Genomic DNA, 24354 nt, shown 5'->3' on the forward strand with positions numbered 1-24354 from the left:
TGGGCTGTTATCAAGAAAAATCCATCATCAGCATAGACACATGGAATGGTGGTCGAAGCATGAAGGGACATATGAATCTTTAGCACATCCAGCACGTAAATATCTTGTGACATCGGCTGCAACAGTGGCAAGTGAACGCCTGTTCTCACTTCCAGGTGACATTGTAAACAAGAAGCGGGCAGCATTACTTCCTGCAAATATAAACAAACTTGTTTGTCTGAGCGACTGGCTGAACAAGCAGTAGGACTGAGTGGACATGCAGGCTCTAAAATTTTATATTTTTGAATGCAATTTTTTTTTTTTACATAATTCTACATTTTTAAATTCAACTTTCATGATAAACAGATTGCACTACAGTTCTTGTATTAAGTGAATTGAAAAATACTATTTCTTTTGTTTTTTTACAGTGCAAATACTTGTAATCAATAATAAATATAAAGTGAGGACTGTACACTTTGTATTCTGTGTTGTAATTGAAATCAATATATTTGAAAATGTAGAAAACATCCAAATATTTGAATAAATGGTATTCTGTTATTGTTTAACAATGCAATGAATTGCACAATTAATTTTTTTATGCGCTTGACAGCCCTAGTTCAAAGTACAGCACAGAAGATTTAATTTCAGGAAAAACTTCCTAACTTTAAAGACAAACATGACAATGGAACAGACTGCCCAGGGAGGTTTTGGAAGCTCCTTCGCTGTGGGTTTCAAATGGAGGCTGGATAGCCATCTGTCTTGAATGGTTTAGACACAACAAATCCTGCATCTTGGCAGGCGATTAGACTAGATGATCTTTGAGGTCCCTTCTAACTGTCTGGTTCTATAATTTCTGAAGGAGAGCTTCCTCATGAAAGTTGTCCCTGAATAGGAACTGGGAGGGGGAAAAGGGGGGAAATGGAGTTAGAAGTAAAATTGAAGGAGATTTCCCAATTCCTCCATACTTAAGACCCACTGGTCTGTAGTGATATGGGTCCAAGAATGTCAAACTGAATGTTGGCGTTCCTAGGCTGGCTGAATGAGCTCACAGAAGATAAAAAAGGTGAAGGTGGTCTCCTCCTGTAACCAGGGCCAGCGCTTCCATTTAGGCGACCTAGGCGGTTGCCTAGGGCGCCAGGATTTGGGGGGAGCGGCATTTTGCCACCCTCGACGGTAATTCGGAGGTGGGGGGTCCTTCCACGCTCCAGGTCTTCGGTGGCAATTCTGCGGCGGGTCCTTCACTCACTTTGGGACCCGCCACTGAAGTGCCCCGAAGACCAGGACCGCGGAAGGCCCGCCCCCCGCCGCCGAATTGCCACTGACCAGGAGCGCGGAAGAACCCCTGCCTAGGGTGCCAAAAACCCTGGCGCCGCTCCTGCCTGTAACTGTTCCCTTTTATCCTAGACTGGTCCTGCTGACAATGTGTAAAAATGTATAATGGTTGGACTGCTGAAGGCTGAACTGCATCTTCTTTTGGGAGTGGAATTCTAAAATCTGTAAGGCTCTGAAGCTTGTAGTCGATCTGCTGAGAAAAAACCACTGGTCCCTCAAAAGGGTGGTCTGTTGGACTTCCTGAAGACGACCTGCTGACTGGAACAACAAACAGCTATGCATTGTAATGGCTGATTTACTGGCTCTGGCAGCAAAATCTGCAGCGTTCAATGCAGCCTGAAGCAAGGTCCTGACTATAATCTTTGCCTCATTCACTACACTCTGAGAAACTCTTGTATGGCCTCCTCTGGCAACTCATCTATAATTTTTAAAATATTATCCCAGAGGGAGAAGTCATAATGCCCAGCAATGCTTACGGATTATAAATCCATAGTTGTAGTTCAGCTGTAGAATAAACTTTTCTCCCAAAAGGGTCACATTTCTTTGCGTCTTTTGATTTTGGGGTAGACGCTTGTGGACTCTGATGCTGTCTTTAGGTAACAGCTGAAACCACCAAAGACCCGAGGGTAGCGGATGTATATAAAAATGTTCAAACCCCTGTGAGGGGACATACTACTTCCCATTCAGTCTTTTCAGCTGTGGGAGTCAGGGAAGATAGCATTTGGCCACAATATTTTTGTGAATTCCAGAATAGTTTTCTTTACTGGGAATACCACTCAAGAGGGCCCCACAGATCCCAACATATCAACAATCTGTGTGAGCTCTTCTGAACTACTGCTATCTGCATATGCAGGGAGGAAGTCACCCTCTTCAGGAGGTCTTTGTAGGCCCCGTAATGGTCCAGAAGAAGTGAGGAAACACCAGACACTACTGCCTCATCAGCAGGGTCCTACCAAATTCACGACCAAGAAAAACACATCACAGACCCTGAAATCTGGTCTGCTCCCATGAAATGTGGTCTTTTGTGTGCTTTTCCTCTATACTATACAGATTGCTGGTCTCCCCTGTGAATGTCTCAAATTGGGGGCACTGACCCAAAAGAAAGTTGCAGGGGGTCACAAGGTTATTTCAGAATTGCCACCCTTACGTCTGTGCTGCCTTCAGAGCTGGGCGACCAGAGAGCTTCTCCAAGACTTCAGCAGACAGTGCACATGCTGTCCTGACTGGTGCCACTAAGGAAAAATCTGATACTATTATCAGAGGGGTAGCCGTGTTAGTCTGGATCTGTAAAAGCAGCAAAGAGTCCTGTGGCACCTTATAGACTAACAGACATACTGGAGCATGAGCTTTCGTGGGTGAATGCATCTGACGAAGTGGGTATTCAAGCACAAAAGCTCATGCTCCAATACGTCTGTTAGTCTATAAGGTGCCATAGGACTCTTTGCTGCTTTTACTGATACTACTAGTATACTGGGCACACACACCCCTAGAGTTGAACAGACACGTGCAATCACTTGAAACAGAATCAGACTGTCAGGAGGATAGCTGCCTATCTGACTTTCCATTTTTAGTAAGAGACACTTGAGAAACATTATTTAGTGAATAACTTCAAAGAATCCTACCGCCAAGCTGCTGAGATGCTGTTTTTCAAGGAGTCGCTGCATTTCCTCCAGATTTTGCTGGAAGAGAAGTTGGTCATTATCCAAGTTTGTTCCACTGTTTTCTTGGATCATTTTATCATAGCCACCATTTGTGGAGATCTGCTTTCGATGTAAGAAGCCATTTTTAGATTCTGATGAATCAGAGGGAGAATCTGTAGTTCTTGGTGTGAGAAAATAAAAGTTAAGCCAAAAGTAACTAAACTATGTATTTCTTGATCTAACTATACAGTTTACAATACATAGCTTTTAAAATAAGAAACATGCTGAAGTACATGGCAAGAATATAATATCTCCCAAATAGAGGCAACATAATATATACATAATTACTGGTGGGGCTGATAGCACCAGTGATTATTAAGGTTGTGCAGCTGCTTTTAGCTTTGCCAGACTTTAACCATTTGAGTTGATATTTTTCATGCTTAATGACTGCCTCAGGCTGAATTCTTTTGGAAAGCTTCTGACAAAATGGTTCAGCCATTTCCAAGAATGAATTCTAGGGTTTTTGGTTTTTTTTGCCCATGTTAAAAAATACCGGTGATATTTTCTTTGAGAAGCTCTAGTGCCCCCATGCCTTGGAAGAGGGATTTGAATTTGGCAAAGGGTGGAGGAGAGCTTTGTGTCAGGGATGTGGCTTTGCCATCCCATGAAAATTAACCCAAATTTGGCCAAGTTATCACAAGCATTTGAAGAACTGGAGATCACAAATGCTCAGGAGAGCCTTGCCAGAGCTTTGCAACTAAACTCCCCAAAGATAATGTGTACAATGTACATGCTCCAGCCCATGGTTGAGAAAGATCTTCCTGGCAATTGCAGCTCTGGGCTGCAGCGGGCTTGGTCCTGGCACTGAAAAAGACAACAGGGAGCCTGTTTCTCCTGTGCTCCCAATGAACCCCTGCTGGGCCCCAGACAGCCGGGAGGAGGAAGCTGCCCCATGTGAATGCAGAGGAGACAAAAACCAGACTGGGGGTAGAGGTGGGGGAGTACATTGGGATAAAGAGCAAGGAGGAACAGCTAGGATTGAAGGCTAGTGGGGGAAGAGGAAAAATGGGACTGGGAGTTGGGATGGACGAAGACTGATACTGGTTTGACTGGGAGCTGGGAGAAGACACTTCGACTGGAAGCCATGGAAGGAAACAGGTGGGAGATACCTGGGACCCAGTGAATGGGGTGGAGTGGAAGAATTGACTGGCAGGGGTGAGATGGGACTGAGAATTGGTGGTGCAGGGGGAAGGAGAAGATAGTAGAGAAACCTTGGAGGAAGACTCATGGTGCATGAGAACTGGAATTGGCTGGGCAAAGACCCAGACACGAACACAGTGGTGGGCAAGGGACACATTGAGATTGGATGAGGAGCCAGGGAGGGTACTTGGTCTGGTTGGGCAGGACACTGAGAACAAGAAGCTAGGGGAGAGGGACTGGGAATGACTGGGCAATGAGACTGGGATAAGAAGCCTATGGAGTGGAGAAAGGACAGAACTGGGACAGGCGCAGGTAAAAGCGGAAGGGGCAGAAGGGATCATGCTTGGGGAGGGTGGGGGGACAGGGCAGAAGAGTCTGTGCTGTCCACTAAAGTACACACTCCTCTACAGCCTGGACTAGAACCAAAGGTTCCTGAGCCTCACCTTTCCTCTGCTGTCAGCAAATCACAGAAAGTTATGGTTGGAAGAGACCTCGGGAGATCATCTAGTGCAACCCTCTGCTCAAAGAAGGACCAACCCCAACTAAATCATCCCAGCCAGGGATTTGTCAAGCCGGGCCTTAAAAGCCTCTAAGGAAGGAGATGCCACCACCTTCCTAGGTAACCCATTCCAGTGCTTCACCACCCTCCACAAAATGTCCCATTCCCCTCTAGTGCTGGTCCACAGAGAGAATGACAACCTACCACTGTTATCAGTTAGCCACTTAATTCAAGTGGGAAAAGTCTATGCAGTGAATATAAAGATTCAAACCTTCCTGATGATCCATGTGGGTGTCAATATGGTGTCACATTATAGAGTTTCTATTTTTTCAGTTTGCTTTTTTTTAAAAAAAAAAAACAACTAGGAAACCACACACAATAACTATATTCAAAGAACATTAAGATTTCAAAGTCAAGCACTCATAAATTAGGAAATACCAGATTAAAGTTGACTGTGCAACCTTAAATCAGCCCCCTTGTGTTGTACATATTAGGATACAGTCCTTAATTACATGATCACATACTATTTTTATAGAAATTAGAAAGTATATAGTGGATGAGGCAGAAGATTTCAGAAAGGACAGGATCACAATTAAAGCAGTTGAATGCTTTCCTGGAGAACTGACTCTGCCACAGAGTTCCTGTGTGATGCTGGGCAAGTCACTTAAGTAAACATTTCATGGGAGGTCAATAATTATGTGTTCTCATTTTCTGAGTGCTCATCTTGATACACTAGGGGTCTGATTTGCAGAAATGCTATTCATTCACAGTTGCAACTGAAATCAATGGGAGCTCTACTTTGACCACAGTCAGTACTTTATAATGGTAAGTATTCTGAAAAATCAGGTCCTAAGTGCCTCAAATTCAAAATTAATAGATAGTCTTGACCTTAATCTTTGTACCTCAGTTCTCCATACATGAAGTGGGAATATCCACCTACTCATATCGTATCTTCTTGTGCTCCAGCAATCCAGGGCAGAGCTTGGTGAAATTTTTTCAGATATAGTTTATTCACTGAAAAATGCAGTTTTGGATGACCCAGAATTATTCACTAATATGTGTTGAGTTCAATGATAAGCTTTGACCAAACTGAACCTGCAATGTTTCAGAATGGTCAAAATGAAATATTTTGTTCCAACTCAACTTGAAATTGTTATTATGAAGGACTACAAAATGCTACTGAGAATGACAATCAATAGGCATTGGGACCAGAAAAAAAAGAGAGAAAAGATTCTATACCCTGGTGGTTAGGGCACTCGTTTAGGATGTGGGAAACCCAAGGTCAATTCCCTGCTCCAGTGACTATTATTTATACAAAGTGGAAGAGTTTCAACAGGAGAGATTACAAAAGACCAATGCCACATATATCCTATAGCCCAGTGGCTAAGACGCTCTCTTGCAACATGGGAGCTCAAAGTTCAAATTCCTTCTTCACATCAGGCAGGGCGAAAGCAGGGGAATTAAACCTGGATCTCCCACATCCCAGGTAAGTTTCCTAACCACTGGGCTAATGCTCATAAAGAGGGTTCCACCTCCTTCTCCTCCTCATTCCTGCTGTTTGTACAGCTATTCTTCCTTTGCTTTCCTTAAAATGCGCAAAATTGAAACAAAAAATTTCAAGTTAGGTTGAAATAAAATGTTTCATTTTGATGAGACTTGAAATTTTTTCAATGTTTCAATTCAACCCAAAATGAAACTTTTTTGGAACTGCCCAAGAACAAAGAAAATTCATTATTCATTCCATTCTAAACCTGGGATGGGAGAATGGCCTTTGACAGCCACTGCAACTGGTTCAAGCTAGAACAGTCCTGAGGCTGCTCTAACTAATGCCGGTGATTGAACTAGCCCCCAGGATTAGGGGAGTGCAAACGTTTGCCTCCTTTCCTCTGCTTTTGTGCCATGTAGACATCAAACAATTTAAGGATATGGCACAACATTTTAATTTTAATAGTAATTGTAGTGGAATGGACTCACCCCTGTGGTGTCTCCCGCTCGTCTCTCAGGGAATTAGCTCATTCCAGCTCCAGAGCGCCTCTGCAGGCTGGTGATCCGCCTGTCCTCTGTCCCCCATCCCCCATGTCCCTCCCTAGACCCAGCACCCTTTTACCTGGGATGTGGCCCGCTGGCAGTAATCCCTTTCTCTCAGGGTCTCCCCTCCCTGGGAAACCCCCACCTACTATCCCCAACTCGCCTCAGTATCAGGTTACTACCAGTCATTGTCTAGCCCCCGTGCCCTGGGGCAGACTGCAGTATCAGCCTACTCATCACTGGCAAGGTTGGGTTTGGACCTGCTGCCTTTGCCTACCCCTGGGCTGCCCTTTGCAACCCCCAGTACCTGTTGGCCTTATGGTAGGCTGGAGCTCCCCAACTTCTCAGCCTGTCCCAGGGCCAGCTCCAGGCACCAGCATTCCAAGCTGGTGCTTGGGGCGGCACTCTGCAAGGGGCGGCAGTTTTCGCTGCCCCAAGCAGCGTGCCGAACTGCTGCCGTGGATGGCAGGGGCAGTCTGTAGGCCCTTAGCGCGGCAGGAGCGTTTCCGCAGTGGCGGCAATTCGGCAGCGGCTTCTATGTTTAGCTGTCCACGGTGGCTTCAGCTAAACATAGAAGCTGCCACCGAATTGCCGCCGCTGCGGAAACGAGCCTGCCGCCCTAAGGGCACATGGACTGCCCCCGCCGCCCATGGCGGCAATTCAGCGCGCTGCTTGGAGCGGCGAAAACTGTAGAGCCGGCCCTGGCCTGTCCCCAGCCCTGCTCCACTCAGGTGCTCCGTCTCTAGCTTCCTACAGCCAGGCCCTTCTCCCTCAACAGAGAAAGACTCATGAGCTCCTGGCTCCCAGCCTCTTTATACAGGCCAGCTGGGGCCTGATTGGGGCGTGGCTGAGCTGCAGCCACTTCCCAATCAACCCAGCTTAGCAGCTCCCAGCCACAACCTTCCTCCAGGGCTGTTTTAAGCCCTTCAGGGCAGTAGCAGGGTAATCACCCTGCTACAGTACTCATAGCAGCATTTTTTGCCACGAGATAGTTTGCCAAAATTCCAGAAGAGTAGTGTCAATTATTTGCTGTATATTGCAATGCATTAGCTAAATAATTTAGTTTTTAAACACAATAGAATAAATAGAAATGTTTACCTGCAGCTACTTTTGTGCCTATTAGATGATGATAAATATAACCCTGATGTTAAAACGGATCCTTGAATTTGTTCAAGAGCCTCTTCTAATTGAGGAGCTGGTTTTCTCTGAACTATTTGGTTAAAGGGAAAGACACATCATCAGGAAACATTCTATAAAACTTCATCATAAATCGTTTTGGTCAAAATTTTCAAACTTGGATACCTAAAGACAGACTAACAATAAACAGAAACAGTTCGATCATCACTGGGAGCTGGAGTTGCTCAATACCACTGAAGACAAAAACCAGGCCAATTCTATTTAGATGCCTAAATATGGATTAATCAGGAGCCTGATCTGAATTTGAAAATTTTAGCATTTGTCTTTGTCTACACTGCTGAAAGAAATATGTAATATACCACTCTCTTTTTGTTGTTGTTTTAGCCAAATCATATTATACAAGCTGATAAATGACTGAAGAATTCTGTCCAGTAATTTCCCAGAGTGAATTATGGCTTACTTCCCACATCATAGGTAGTGCAGGAGGGGAAGGACGCTCCACAGAACCACTACATCTCCCTTTGTGCAAGTGGGCAGAACAGGGTGGGGACTTGCTCCACCTCCCTAATATACTAGGTGGTATAGCTATTGACCACTGGCACGATTTATTCCTGCCTTGATGCAACAGGGAAACCATGAGAGTGTTTGTGATTTGCAACCTGGCCCTCACTCTGGGCTCATGACAGAACCATGATTAAGCCGTAAAGTAGTACCATCCTTTTCAGGTTTTTTTACTTTGATAATGTCTCTGACTTTAAGATCAAATAACTCACAGTTGATGATGCTGCATCTGTGACAACAAATCTGACAAAGATTATTTTAGTGATAGCCTCAAAAGCAGTATATGACTATTACTACACAATTCTTTTGTTCAATACAGACCCAGTGTTTGGGTGGGTTAGAGTGCTCCCAATCCACTACTGCTTTGATAATACCACAGAATATTTGGAAAAGCTAGTCCACCCTGTTTAATGGTATCTTCTCCCTCTCCTGTTTTTTTCTTATTCCATATAAATTCTAACAGCATCCTCAGTATTCCTGCAATAGTTTTATCTAGGCCAATCACAGAAAGATTTTAAAATAAGAAAGATATCCTTGTCTGAATATTCATTTTGACTGTAGCTATTCTTCCCAATCAAAAAAAAATTGCCTACTTTTTTCATTTGTTGAAGTAGCTGTTTGACATTTAACTCAGAGTTCTTAATAGGTTGTTTGAGATTCGAATTGCCAAGTATTTTACAGAATTTGTACCCAAATGTTTTCTGGAGGAGTGACGTTTCAGTGTCTGGCAAACTGAAAGCTAATGTTTGAGATTTGGCATAATTTACTTTAAATCCAGATGCTTTCCCAAAGTCCTGGATTTCTTTAGAAACTCATTTTAGGGAAATACTTGGTTTAGGTAAAAATAATATAATACCAGTGGCATGTAATGCTATTTTCTGATGTGCTCCTGACTGTTTTAATCCCATGATAGATCCATTGTTCCTTATTCCCTTTGCAAAAGGCTCGAGTGCAAGAAAAGAAAAGGAGACAATGGACATCCCTGCCCAGTTCCTCTGTGTAATTCAGAAAGGGGAGATTCAACTCCATTAACTTGCACAGCTGCTTTGGACAGGTGTAAAAACAACTTATCTTTTAAAGGAACGAGGGGCCAAAGTCCTTATGGGCTAAGTTCTCTCTAAGCTTTGCGGCTGCACAGCAGGCTACCAAGGGCTGGGCAGGTGAGCAGTGGGGAGAGGTGCCTTTCCCCTAGCCCCAACAGCTGCAGCAAGAGAGAGCTCGGGGGAGTCCTCTCTCCTCGCCACAGTCCCGGGGCAGCCTGCACCCCAAACCCTTCATCCTGGCCCACTCTAGAGCCCCCATCCTCAACTAGAGCCCTCACGCCCCCATGCCTCAACCCTCTGCCCCAGCCCTGAGCCCCCTCCAACACCCCAAACCCCTCAGCCTTGGCCCCACCCCAGAGCCCGGACCCTCAGCCAGAGCCCTTAATCTCCTGTACCACAACCCTCTGCCCCAGCCCTGAGCCCCTCCCAACTCTGAACTCCCCACTCCCATCCCCACCACACTATCACTTCCATATCGGTGCACAAAATTCATTCCGCACATGGATGTAAAAAATTAGAGGGAACATTGCTTATGGAACAGGACTTGAAAAAGAAAGTTCCACTCTATTCTATGAAAGGCTTTCTCTGTGTCTAGTAATAACAAGAGAAATGGATCTTTTTTGATCTGGCACTATGGTGGTTCCAAGTACTCTCCAAATATTGTCTGACATTTGTGTATCCTTAATCCAGTTTGATCTGGCTTTATATAAACTGATCTGATTACAGTTTATGCTGTTATACTTTGTTTTATATGTAACCATATCTGTTTCTATCATTATCCTTTTCCACTATCTCTTAAATCTTAGGCCTCTGACAATAAACATGTTCACTATAAATATATCTTGGTGCTGCGAGGTTACATTGGAGCTGATCCTCAGCTAAATCAAACAGGCTGGTGTTTGCACTGGTCCTTTACAGGATAATTTCTGTGAGTATCCAGTGGTTAAGGGCTGAACACTGCAGGAGAACACTTTAAGGGGGCTCAGGGATTGAGGTGCACCCATTGTTAACTTGCAATGCAAAGTGAGGGCTAGCACTGTCCTGAGAAGATTGTTTGGGTAGCTGACAGACTGGTGGTGTTAGGGAGCTGTCTCTAAGTTAAGTACAAGCAAATCTTCCTGTCACTGGAGGCAGAAGAGTAACAAGTGCACTCACAGTCCTGGGCACTTTGAGGAAGCATTAGACTGACAAATACATACAATATGAGGATTCATTACATTGTGTGATGAATTTCCAAACCTATTCTCTTGCGTTGGGAAAAAGGGAGATGAGCACGCTGGAACTTTTCAGTTGCCTCTTGAAGTTTCAGTTTCCTTTGTTTCAGGATCTGTTCTCTAGATCTTAGTTCTTTTTCTTCTTTTGCCCTCTGTTTTTCCTCAAGTGCTCTATTTAAAAAGTAAAAACAATGGTTATTTTTCTGATGAACATAACCCATCACACAGGACTTATAATTACACTCAGAGAAATGCCTTCATAAAACTATTTGCATAATATTATAATATCCTGTTTAGTTTAAAAGCTTACTTCTCGACAGATTACAGTGCCACGCAAACTTCAGAGTTACTGGAAAATGAAGGTTCAGTTGAGAACATTTTTGAAATTGGACAATGTCCTACAAGTGCCAAAGAAGAGGGGCCAGATTACAATCTTCCTATTTGCTAACTTTGATCAGATGATCTGATCATCCCTTATGAGAGGAATATAGTAATCGCTCAGCAGATTAGACCAGTATCTGGTCTCTGACAGTGGCCAGTACCAGATGCTTCACAAGGAAGAGTTATGTAACAAGGAATATCCTCCCTATAATACTCTCTGCTGGCCAAATGTAGCACTGCAGGTGCTCCCTGCCTCAGTTTCCCATGTCATCAATAAGTTTAAAGAGGCTTTACATAAGGAACAATGCCCCTTCTGACAGGTCAAGTTTATTAACCAAAGACACACGGAAAATACAAGCCTAAAGGCCCTAGATACAACTTCACCCTTTCTCTCTCCACTGTGTAATAACAGAGCTGATTAAGACTCACCTGAGAGTCTTGTTACACTCTGCAGAGCTGAAGTCACTAGTAATCTAGGTCTAAGCATTAGACCGGCTTTGGGACAGTGTCTCTCATGCAAGAGACTGCCCAGTGTGCACCGGCAGTGAGGCTCCCCCACTAACAGCTGAAATCACTAAGAGCTGTGTTAAGAGGTGGAACCTAAAGACATCCCAGTGAATCAGTGATCAGCCAGTGAAGCAAAGCCCAGTGGAGAAGCATGGTGATCGGCTAGTGAGGTGGCCAGTGGAGAGGCGCAGCGATTGGCTGATGGGGCAGCTGGTGGAGAAGCCATGGAGAGGAACAGAGCTGTGACTAGGAAGCAGGGCAGATGCGGAGAGGAGCGGCGAGCAAGTGCCCAGACAGCGGAGTGAATAAAGTGCCTTCTTACTCCCCCACTACTACCCAGGGTCAGAGGTGAACTCAGCAAATATACTTCTGAACTCAGGGTCTGCACTGACCAAGGATAACAACTGTGAGTGGGATGCAGAGAAGGGACGAGCACGTTAAAAGGGACTTTTTTGGTGGCTGGACTTTAGAACCTGAGGAAAAGGGCGGGGTGGGTCTTTTGCTCATGGTTTATGTTTATGAACCCTGTTTATGGCGTTTTTCCAAGTTAATGCTAGGTTACTTCCCTCCTTTTGTTAAAGTTTCTTTTCTACACTCAGATTCTGTGCTTGTTAGAAGGGAAGCATTGACTCTTAGAGGCGCCCAGAGGGTGATATGTAATTGTCCAGGCTACTGGGTGAGGCTTGATCCTGTTTTGTGTTGTATTGTTGAAAAGGGACCCCTAGATATTGAACCCGGCCCTTCTTGCGGCCAACTCCAACAGGCAGAAGGGATACACAAATATTCCTGCAGCAGTGACCACTCTGATTAAATTTTTGAACTCTGCTGCTCAGGGATCACAGTGACTAGAAGCTCATCTCCCAGTTAAAATTCCCAGCATGTTTAGTCTAAATTCCCATTGAAATTGATGAGGACTTCTGTTTGAAAACAATATCATGAAATAGCCCCCAACATCTATCAGCAGGTTTGACTATGCAGAAAAATAATTTGTAATCCAAATATGTCAAATTAATACTGGATTCAGTACAAGACTGATATGATAAATGCCTTCTACTTGCTTGAGACTGTAAATTATTGTGAAGTGTGCCCAGATCTGAATATAGCCTACTGGAAAAGGAAGACATGTACAAGAAAACTATATCAGAGGGGTAGCCGTGTTAGTCTGGATCTGTAAAAGCAGCAAAGAGTCCTGCTGCACCTTGTAGACTAACAAACATATAGGAGCATGAGCTTTCATGGGTGAATACCCACTTTGTCACATGCATGTGACGTCACATGCATCTGACGAAGTGGGTATTCACCCACGAAAGCTCATGCTCCAATATGTCTGTTAGTCTATAAGGTACCACAGGACTCTTTGCTGCTTTTAGAAGAAAACTACAGTAAATTTTGATTTTAATTTAGGTCATGTAAAAACCAGTTACAACATAAGCTCCTATCATAAAGGGCCTGTCCTACACTCCTTCCTCAAGCTACATTCCGTTGACCTCAGTGGCAATTATGACTTCATAGGGAGTATGCAATCAGTCCATTTGTTTCATTGAAGGGTAGCAACATTCTCTAGTGGTTAAAGGAAGGTATTGGGAATCAGGACTTCTGGTTTCCATTCCCAATTCTGTCAATGGCTTGCTATGTGACTGTGGACAAGCAACTTAGCCAAAATTTTGATGTTACTTTTGTTTTGAATGTTGAAATTGAAACACTTAAGATCTGATTGTCAGAGATCCTGAACATCCCAAAATACAATGGAAGTTGATGAGAGCTGCAGGAGCTCAGCATGTCTGAAAATTAGGCCCTTAGTGTATCAAACTGAGCTCTCAAAAGTTACTAAAAACAGTGAACGCTTGGTGGTATGGGGGGCCCAGAGGGAGAATATTTCTGTGGCTCAATTAACCTTTCTGTAAAATTGGACTATTTACATACCTGACAGAGATGGCATGAGGCTTAATAAATGCTGTTAGAGTCTCAAATGAAAGTGAAAAGTATTATTATTATATTTGTTGCTTGTTTTATTATTTATAAAACAAGAGCATTATGAGGTATGTTTAATTATATTATACTGCTGACCTAAGTAATAAAGATTATTTTCATACAAACACTTGAAGGCATTTGTCCTTTATACCCTCAAAATAAACAACAAATATTGTATGAAGATGGTGTCAATAGAAGCTATGGCAGGGGAGGAGCATTATATATTTCTAGGTCACCCAACCCATTAAGGTAGTGAATATTGGATAAAGAACAGACAGACCTACTCAGCCTGAAAAACGTTTTTTAAAAATAACTCTCCATGCAGCAACTCAGGGAAAGAAGAGTCTGCTTGATCTACAAATTCATATGCTGGATCTGTCTTTTGTATACTTTAGATAATGGGAAATCCTACAACCCTACAGCTGGAGTATGTGGCTCAAAGAGGGAGAGGGCAAGCTCAATACACAATTGGAGAGGACATACACTACCCAGATTACAACAGGCAGATTTACTACCCAAATTTCAAAGTAGCTCAGATATTGGCTGTACGACACTTGATTGTAAATTTTACTAAATGTGGCCCCTTCTATGAATAATAAACAGTGACATAAGGATACTAGAGGCAATTGCCCAACTCCAACCACTAATTTGAACACCGTACATCAGGCATGTGTTTCAATACTTTTGTGTTTCATCATTTGACTGAACACATATGGGACATAAACAGCACATTATATGATAGCTCATTTTTATATATATGACTTTAAAGAGAAAATTATAACTCAGTGTGAAATTTCAGAAGTTAAGAAATACTATGCAGAATCAATAAACATGGAAAAGTTTGAAAATAAAAAGCTCAAACCTGCAAGCCCTCTATATAAGGAATTTTCACTGACTTCAAAAATAGTTCTCTGCACACTGGGCTATCTCTGACTGGGACTCAAAGTTTGTCATATAATTTGCATTTCAAGTGTATGCTGGTAATAGTTATTGTGTTACTAAAAAGTGATAGTAAAAATGTTAGGCCACAAGCTCCCCTCCCCTTTGCAATGCAGAACAAAACATAACAACACAAAAAGGCAGAGAAGGTAGAACAGCATCTCTGCTACATTCTGTAGGCCCAAACAGCACAGGGATCTTACTGCTATTAGGAGCTGGAAGGAGGTAGAGCTAGGTGCTCAGCGGAATGCTCCTGTCAGGTCCACATGGATCTATTTTTTTTTTTTAAATCAGAAATAAATGTGAAGTTACAGTTAGTGGTACCAAGAGTAATTTCTGCTACATGCATTCAAACCCCTCAGGGATGAATTTTGGTGCAGCCACTTGGCAGTGTAGGCCCTGGGGGAGCCCAGATAGCAACACAGAGAATGCCACTTTCATATGATTACTCATGACCTTTGTAGGTGTTCTGAAATCCCAATGGATTTCAGAATATCCCCAAATTTTATGGGCCTAACTCAGTGAACCACTCATGAGGAGGTAAACCACATCCCTTTCAATGGAACAATAGGGAAGAAAGAATGAGTTAAAACTCAAGGAGCTTCCTAGTCTCTACATTATTTTTCCCACAAAGGGAACAGTGGCTCTTGATTTTCAAGTTTTCTATATTTTGTATATTTCACAGTTTATTCACACTAAGAACTTTACAACTTTCAGAATGCTGAGCAGAACAAAATAGATAGTTTCCCTTTCATTTTCCACTTGTTAACCTGTCACAACACACTTACAGTTCAACCACTGATAAATTATATCTCAGCTGTCATACAAATAAGCAATTATTTATTTGATATACATCATACCTACATTATTTAAGTAATAATTTTACCTGGATCATAATCTAGAAACACAGCATATTTCTTAAGGCTACTATTATAATGGAATTCTTATGCGAGTGCATATAACATCTATATGAAAACCAATTTAATGACAGTAATCCACTTTTAATACACAGATTTCTAGAGTTTTTTCAAAGATCATCCATCAAAATGATGTGTTTGATCATTTTTAGCCAACTATCACATTTTTGCATACAACAAGTATTAGGAAAGGTAGAAAATTCAGAGTTGCCATTTAAAATACCCACAAGATGACTGTTACAAATAAAATAAAAAAGGTCCAATCCTGCATTTGTTACAAACTCAGAGCTCCCACTAAAGCCAATGAGAGTTTTGAGAACACAAGGAATACAGATCAGGCCCAGGAGATGAAGAAATATTGCTGAAGGAAGGTAATTCTGATCAATAAAGCTAATTAAAGAAAAAAGTTTCCATAATAATGAGAAAATCGGAAGATGACACACTATTTTTTTCATATTTTGGGTGTCCTGTAACAACAAACTAATCCTCGATTTCTCTGGAATGGAGCTGTGCTACTATTTAGATCCATAGATTTTTTTAAAATGTGAGAACAACAATATCAATATATCAAATATCTAACAACTTGATTAAGTCCTTACAAAACAAAATACAAACAACCCTCCCAAACCAAATCTCATAATTACTTACTTTCTTCTTCTGTTTGTCTCTATACAAAGTTTTCGTGCCCGACTCCGACATATTTTTTGATCCTCTAATAATGCTTCACGCTCTTCTTCTAAATCTCTTTCAAGAAGAAATTTCAAAGTTCTGACCATGGCATTATGTTAAAGACAACAGAAAATGTAGGTAAAATCCTTGAAATTCCTATGCAGTATTCTTATTAAGTTTCAGAATGATTACAAAAGAGTTTGCAGTCTTAGGTACAGATTTAAAATTGGACTTTTCATGGGCATAATAGCATGTTTGCACGCATCCTTTTGCATGACGAGCCTTATGTACTTTGAGAAAGTGTAAACTATCCATGTGCAACTAAAAGGTGATGATTCCTCAGATTACCAGTAATTACACAATAGCTCCTTATCACAAATGTATAATTTTAAATAAAGGTACTGCCTTAATTTACATATGTCATAAATAGATAGCTAAGGGTTAATGTTTCTTTTACCTGCAAAGGGTTAACAAAGGGAACCAAACACCTGACAAGAGGACCAATCAGGAAACCGGATTTTTTTTAAAAGCTTAAGGGAGGGAATTTGTGGGTCTTCTTTGTCTTGGGTCTGTGTCTTTTGTCTCTCTCAGCTATGAGAAGGTTCTTTCTATCTCTAATCTTCTGTTTCCAAATTGTAAGTACAAGTAGAAAAACAATATAGGCTTTTATGTTGTTTTGGTTGTATTTACATGTGTGTAGCTTGCTGGAATGTTTCAAATTGGATATCTTTTTGAATCAGACTGTTTATTCATATTTTTCTTTTAAGCCAATAACCCTGTATATTGTCACCTTGATACAGAGATCATTTTTATGTCTTTGCAGAGCTACATTTTCTTATTCTTTTTTCTTTCATTTTTTTTTATATAAAGTTATTTCTTTTAACTGTTGAGTTTTCTCTCTGGGTAGGCTAAGGAACAAGGGGAGGGAATTCTCTTTGTGTAGATCTAGGGAGGATAGCTCTGCAAGCACCAGGAGATTGGTGGAGGGGGAAAGAGAGAGAGATCATTTCTGTTTCTTGTATTTGGGTTTCTCTCTTTTGTGGATAGAGGAGATATGCTTTCTTGGGTATTTGTGATGTAAAGAGATTGCATCAATCCTCTCAGGTTAGCCCAGAAGAGGAAAGTCTGGGTGGGAAGGGAGGGGGAAGGGAACAGGGAGTATTTTCCTTTGCGGTAAGACTCAGAGTTCGTGTGTCTTGGGGTCCTCCAGGGAAAGTTTGGGGGACCAGAGCGAGGCAGGCGCTGTAATTCCTGTCTCGGTGGCAGCGAGATTAAGATCCCAGTGTGGTAATTAAGCTTGCGCGCAGAGAATCTTGTGGCCCCTTATAGGGACTAAAGACTTTTGCGAGGCTGAGCTTTCGTGGGTATACCCCACTTCGTCAGACGCAGGTAGTGGAAAATTTCCAGGGCAGGTTATATATGCTAGCAAGCAAGCTAGAGGATACGGGTTTAGTTCAGTCAGGGGGGATTGAGGCCTGTTCTAGCAGTAGAAGGTGTGAAAAACAAGGGAGGAGAAATGGTTCTGTAATTTGGCAAGCCATTCACAGTCTTGTGAGTCCAGAGCTGATGTGTCAAATTGCAAATTGAACTGAAGCTCAGCAGTTTATCTCTTAAGTCTGGTTTGAGTTTTTTTGCTGCAGGTAGCCACCTTAAGTCTTGCTAGTGTGGCCGGGAGGTTGAGTGCTCTCCTACAGGTTTTGTATATTGCCATTCCTGATATCTGATTTGTGTCATTTATCCTTTTCCGTAGTGACTGTCCAGTTTGGCCGATGTAACTAGCAGAGGGGCATTGTGGCAATATGATGGCGTATATTACATTGGTGAGCGTTGCAGGTGAAGAACAGTGATGGATGGCTGATCGGTTAGGTCCTATGATGGTGTCGCTGGTGTAGATATATGGGCAGAGTTGGCATCGAGGTTTGTTTGCATGGATTGGTTCCTTGAGCTAGAGTTATATGTACGGTGTGCAGTTGCTGGTGAGAATACGTTTTCAGGTTTGGCAGGTTGTCTGTGGGCCGGATTGGCCTGCCCCAGATCGTGAAGTGTGGGATCTTGGTCCAGGATGGGTTGTAGTCCCTGATGATGCGTTGGAGGGGTTTTGCTGCGGGCTGTAAGTTATGGCCAGTGGAGTCCTTTGGTTTCTTTCTTGGGTTTGTCTCTGCAGTAGGGAGGCTTCTGGGTACACGTCTGGCTCTGTTGATTGTTTCCTAATTTTCCTCGATGCGCGGGTATTGTAGTTTTGAGATGCTTGGTGGAGATTTTGTAGGTGTTGCGTCTCTGTCTGACGGGGTATAGAATGCGGTTTGTACTCAGTGTTGCTGAGACATGGATCTGTGTGATGTGCCCGGGGATGGAAGCTGCGGCGATGAGGTAGGGCGTGGCCGGTCGGTATGTTTTTGTTAGAGTGGTGTTAATGTGACCATCACTATTTGACCTCGGTGTCGAGAAAAGTGAATACTCCTGTGTGATTTGGTCCAGGCTGAGGTTGGATGCGTGGGGTGGAAGTTTGTTTGAAATCGAGGGTGGAATTTTTTCTCGAGTCTCCTTCCCAGGGGTCCAGATGATGAAAGATGTCATCAAATTGTAGCGTAGGTAGGAGAAGGGGTTGAGTAGACGAGAGGCTGAGGAAGCGTTGTTCCAGGTCAGCCTAAACCCTATTGGCGTATTGTGTGGGCCAGCGGGTGCCATAGCAGTGCCATGATCTGGAGGTATATTCATTGTACTCAAACTTGAATAGTTGGTGTGTGGTCAGTTATTAAAGGCACAGAGCTCAGCAGCCAGTTGTGCTGTGCTATCAGGGATACTGTTCCTACAGCTTGTATTCATCGTGTGTGGGTGTTCTGTGTAGAGGCTTCATCATCCATGGTGGCTTAGGATGGTGTCTTGGAGGTGACCCAATGGTTGTAAGTTTCCTCAGGAAATCAGTGTGGTCCCGGAGATAGCTGGGAGTGTGGTGGCATTAGGGCTCTGAGTAGAGGTCACAAATCCAGACGTCCCTCGCTGAGAGTGCCAATGCCGAGGATCGATGGGGCGTCCAGAGGATTTCCGGGTTTTGTAGGATCTTGTGGTAGTAGATAAGAGATAACCTTGGTCGGGCTCTAGGGTAAGCTGTTTGTTCTTGCGTGTTAGTGTAGGGGTGGTCTCTGTGTAGATAGGTCCGTTTTTAGTGTTATTCCTCAGTGGGGATCTGAGGGAGTGGCCTGTTAGAATTTGGTCTTGAGAGTTGTCTGGGTGCCTCCTTCTGGTGTCAGGACTGTTTTCATGATGACACAGCACTCCGTTTATCAGCTCTTTTGATGCATAATGTCGGTGTGGTTTTGAGGCTGTGGATGGCATTGCGTTCTTGCACGATTAGGTTATCGAGGCAAGCCGGTTCTGTTGTTTTTTCCACGATTTTATCCTGTGCACGGTCGGCGGAAGTCATTCAATGTAATAGGTCTAGACTTGTCATTTTGACCTAGACGAGGAGTCCATTGTGGTCAGTTCTTCTTCTTTGTGTTGCGTGGGTGGGTACCTGTGTATCGGTACCTAGTTCAGTGTTGTCTGGAAGTATTTTTGAGTTGCAGACGGCGAAGTAGGCTTCCAGATCGCCAAGATGTATCATTTGGGTGGAGTGGCAGGGAGAGAGAGTCCCGAATAGGACAGACTTTCTTCTGGGTCTGGCGTGGTAGTTGGATAGATCTGACAATATTGCTGGAGGTGGGTTAGGGTACACGGCTTTGGCCCATGTGTCAGGTAGGAGTTTTAACAGCTTCAGTCCTTTTTCCTTTTTGTAGAGATGTGAAGTGAGTGCTGTAGATTTCCTGTTTATTTTAGTGAAGTCCGGTTTTATGGAAGTTTGGTTATTTAATGAAGGTCTCCAAGGTTGGAGGAGCTCTTTTTGATGTTTTTCTGTTTGTGTATAGGTGCTGTCAGGTCGGTCCCAGTTTCTTTGATAGTGATATGGCATAACTCTCACTGTGGTCTGATGTAGTTTATATGTAGATAGCAGTGATGTTTTTACCTTTCGTCCATTTTTGGTATGATGTCACGTTCTGCATTTGGAAAGGGAGATTTATATCTTCGTGTATTTGTGCAAAGTTTCTATCATGAGGTTGATGGATTTCACTCCATACGCTAAAAGCAGTTGGCCTGCATCGTGTGTCAAGTTCAGTAGGGGTAGCCGTGTTAGTCTGGGATGTGTAAAGGCAGCAGAGAATCCTTGTGGCCCTTATAGACTACAGACGTTTGGAGGGTGGCTTTAGTGGGGTGTACCACTTGTCAGACGCAGGTGTGTGAACTTTCCAGGGGGCAGGCTACTATATTCTAGCAGCAAGCTAGAGATAACGAAGCGTTAGTTCGTCAGGCAGGGGTGAGGCCTGTTCTGCAGTAGAGCGGTGAAAACCAAGGGAGGAGAAATGGTTCTGTAATTGGCAAGCCATTCACAGTCTTTGTTTGAGTCCAGAGCTGATGTGTCAAATTTGCAAATGAACTTGAAGCTCAGCAAGTTTTCTCTTTGAAGTTGCGTCCTGAAGTTTTTTTGCTGCGGATAGCCACCTTAAGGTCTGCTATAGTGTGGCAGGGAGGTTGAAGTGCTTCTCTACAGTTTTTGTATATTGCCATTCCTGAATTCTGATTTGTGTCCATTAATCCTTTTCGTAGTGGCTGTCCAGTTTGGCGATGTACATAGCAGAGCGTATATTACATTGGTGGACGTGCAGGTGAATGAACCAGTGATGGTATGGCTGATCTGGTTAGGTCCTATGATGGTGTCGCTGGTGTAGATATGTGGGCAGAGTTGGCATCGAGGTTTGTTGCATGGATTGGTTCCTGAGCTAGAGTTACACATCCAGACTAACACGGCTACCCCTCTGATACTTAAGCTTGGAGGTTCATGCTAAGCACCCAGATTTTGGACGCTAAGGTCCAGATTTGGGAGAAAGGCTTAGGATAACATACACTAAGATGGTAACTCCATCACTTAGTTTCTATGACCATATCAACCCACTCAGGCTTTGCACTCTGGGTTTATGATGTTACCACATGGAATTACAGCTTTATCATGTAGAGTTGAGGATACATCATTCCTTATTATCTGAACTAGTTACCAGACAGCAAGGTTATCAAAGGGAAAATATTTCTTAAAATAACATTAAAAAATCCCTACATGGTCATTGTTTAATCTGTAATGTAATGAGTAATTCCAATTCAAAATTCTTTAATATTCTTGCTTAAAATACATATCTATACAGTAAATGTCAAGCTGGATCCAATATTTGCCTTATCTTAGCACTGTGTCTGTTACTTTCCTGGGGCACCAATACACACACATTAATGTTTTATTTAATATAATCTGTTTAAGGACTTTGTAAAGTGCCTGTCACTATAATACCGAGGCCTGGGATTTTCAAAGCAACCCAAGTGATTGAAGCATCCAACTCCCATTAAAATTCAATGGGAGTTGAGTGCCTGAGCACCTTAGGCCTCTTTGAAAGTCCTAGCTGCCAGTCTAAAATATAATCTTTGTATTTTGGATTATGAAATGTTTCGATCAGAGATTGAGTGTTTTTCTTTGTTTTATTCAAAACCAAGCACGTCACTACTTAACAAATAAATAATAATAGTATCTAATCAGATACTGCCCATATGCTTAGACATTACAGCAATGGGTGCCATAGAAATACAGTGATTAGGCACAAAGATTATACAGACAGCAGGGAAACAAACACATAGGCTAGACATTTCTGGTAGTTGCCAACCACTGGATTACCACTGGTATAGTTCCACCAAGGGTAGCAATAGTTGGAGCAAAAATGCACACAGAGCACAGGCTCTGTTATTGCTATGTTGTCTAATCAGAGCAAGTCTCACTGACACAGTAGAAAAAATACTAATGAGCATGAGTGTCCTGTCTACACTAAGACTCCCATCATTTCCATCACAGGTAAAACTGAATTAAATTGTGCAACAGTGAGATATGTCCTCAAAATATCTACTGTATGCAAGACTAGAGAAAGAGAGAAAGTTCAAACCAAACTAAAACCAAATGGTTTTAGGTACTGTTTTATTCTCCTTGATGTAAAAAGAGACTGCTTTTATGCCCATGTATCTTGCTGTAATATCAGGATATCTTGCTGCAAGATGATTAAAACGGTTCCTTCCAGCTTTAGACCCCAAGAATAACCCCATATTGCCACCACACTGGGGGGCACCACAGGGACTGGGTACCTTGGGTACCCTGACAATAGCGTAAGCAGGCCTCCGTTCTAAAACCACTGGGGAGGATATTGCCAATCCATGGGACAAACCCCACCCATATCTCAACCTGAGGGCTGTTGAGCAATCCTGAGTCCCACCCATCCCTGGGGTGCCTGTCCTACCTATTCCTGAGGCAACCACCTCTCGGGACTTCTGAACCAAGCCTCTCCCGCACATCCCCAGTGAGCCACCCCCGGGGCCTGTCCTCTCACCCCAGCCTCCCTCAAGGGACTCATTCCATGCCCCTCCTCCCCTTCTTCCCCAGAGAGCCTGTCGCTGGGGCCCGTCTCCTCCTCCCCCAACGTTCCCGGGGGGTGGGGCGCGTCGCGTGGGCCCGCCAGCCCTCCCCCCGCCGTGGCCATGCCCCGGACCCGCGAAGGATACGCGCACGCGCTGCCCGTGAAGGTGCCGGCCTGGCTCTGGAGGGCGCTGTCCGGCTCGGGGCGGAAGAGGCTCCTCCAGCCGGGGCCGCCCGGGGCAGGAGAGCCCGGTTCCCGCTGTGCGGGGCTGACGCCCCCCGCGGCCCTCACGCCGGGCTCCATTCAGCCCCGCCGGGCCGCCCCCATGATAGCTCCTGCCGCAGGCCCGCTCGGCCCCTCTCGCGCCAGGTCAGTGCTAGGCGGGGCCGCCCATTACTCCAGGGCTCTGCCGCCCCGCCGCCATCTTGGCAACCAGAGACGCCGCTTCCTTCGCAACGGAAACCAGGGACGACGCGAGGGGAGGGGGAGCAGCCTCGGCATCGTCGGCAAGGGAGAGGGGGCGGGGCCTGAGCGGGGGTAAGGCTGGGGCAAGGAGGGGGTGGAGCTCGGTGTGAGGGAGGGGCCCGAGAAGGGGGCGGGGCTAGGAGCAGGGAGGGGCTGGGAGACAGGGTGGGGCCTGAGTGGAGGCCGGGATAGGAGGTGGAGGGGTTTGGGTGAGAAGTGCAGGGAGAAGCATGTGGGAGACTCTTGCTAACAGGGCTGGCTCTAGGCACCACCATTCCAAGCATGTGCTTGGGATGGCCCTTTTTAAGGGGCGGCAAGCCAGCTCTTTTTTTGCTTTGGTGGCAGCAAAAAACCTAGAGCTGGCACTGATTGCTAACCCTGCTAAACCTGTTAAAAAACTTTAAACAGCCAAAAGATGAGTTTTTAAAAAAATGTACATTTGGGGTTCTTTTTATTTCCTGTCTAATTTATTAGACTTTAAGGGGTCATGTTTTCTAAGAAAATTACAGATGCTTCTTTAAAAAAAGTGAAAGGTGGATTTCAATGTGATTCTTGGAGCTGGGGCCTTACAAAAACACCAAACACGATGGGGTCTTGTGGTAAAATTGTGGGAGCTGGTAATACTGGGACACTTTTATGGGTAAATCATGTTAACAGTTTTGCCAGCTCTCATAATTTTCTCAGAAGTCTTGTGATGTTTTGAGTTCTTCTTAAAGCCCCAGTGCCATGACTTGTATGTGGTAAAACTGTCTGCTTGTGTAACCCACACACCTCTTGGGAGTGGTGCTCTGTCCCATCTAGTAGCACCAAGACTATTTAGAGAGAGATTAATGAGTCTGCTCTACAGCCTTAGCTAAGAAGGGTCATGTGGCTTTTAGCTCATGCAGCAGCTGCTCATGCACTAAGCTCCAGAGGTCCCAACCTCAATCCCACCCGCCAACACCCGGGGTCTGTCGGTGTTAAAAGTGGGGGCTTGTCTGGGATTTCAACAGGGAAGTCTCTGATGCTCGGGACATGCTTCCTCAGCTAGGGGAAGTATGTAACCCACACACCTCCTGGGTGTTCTACTCTGGCCATCTAGTGGCACTGAGACCACTTATAGAGAGATTAATGAGTCTGCTCTACAGCCTTAGCTAAGGGCCATGTGGCTTTTAGCTCATGCAGTAGAGGCTCATGCATTTATGTCCCCAGGTCGTAGTTTCAGTCCCACCCACCAATGACCAGGGCCTGTTGGTGTTACACTTGTTTGCTTTCTGCAAGTTTCTAGCTTTCATGTTTGCTGAGAAAATCTGGAAAACCTGAGTGCACCTTGAAAAATAGAAGAATATCCTAAAGATGTTCCTATCCTAAAGATCCTATTCCAGGGGTTGGCAAGCTTACACAAGTGGTGTGCCAA

The 24354-nt window shown here is 44.0% G+C and overlaps 1 protein-coding gene across 2 annotated transcripts in view; it reads right to left on the bottom strand.

Moving 5' to 3' along the window:
- The window catches only part of CEP126 (centrosomal protein 126), a 61151-nt gene extending 38322 nt beyond the window's left edge, over positions 1-22829 (bottom strand). For both annotated transcript variants that reach the window (XM_075061714.1, XM_032762883.2), the window contains exons 1-5: positions 22639-22829; positions 15997-16116; positions 10659-10804; positions 7777-7888; positions 2934-3132 (exon numbers count right to left, since the gene is read on the bottom strand). In XM_075061714.1, the coding sequence (XP_074917815.1) occupies positions 2934-3132; positions 7777-7888; positions 10659-10804; positions 15997-16116; positions 22639-22796 (735 nt within the window). In that variant the 5' untranslated portion in view covers positions 22797-22829. The remainder of the gene's footprint in view (positions 1-2933; positions 3133-7776; positions 7889-10658; positions 10805-15996; positions 16117-22638) is intronic.
- Positions 22830-24354: the final 1525 nt, after the last annotated feature.

This window comes from Chelonoidis abingdonii, chromosome 1 (genome assembly GCF_003597395.2).
Source record: "Chelonoidis abingdonii isolate Lonesome George chromosome 1, CheloAbing_2.0, whole genome shotgun sequence".
Classification (NCBI taxonomy): domain Eukaryota; kingdom Metazoa; phylum Chordata; order Testudines; family Testudinidae; genus Chelonoidis; species Chelonoidis abingdonii.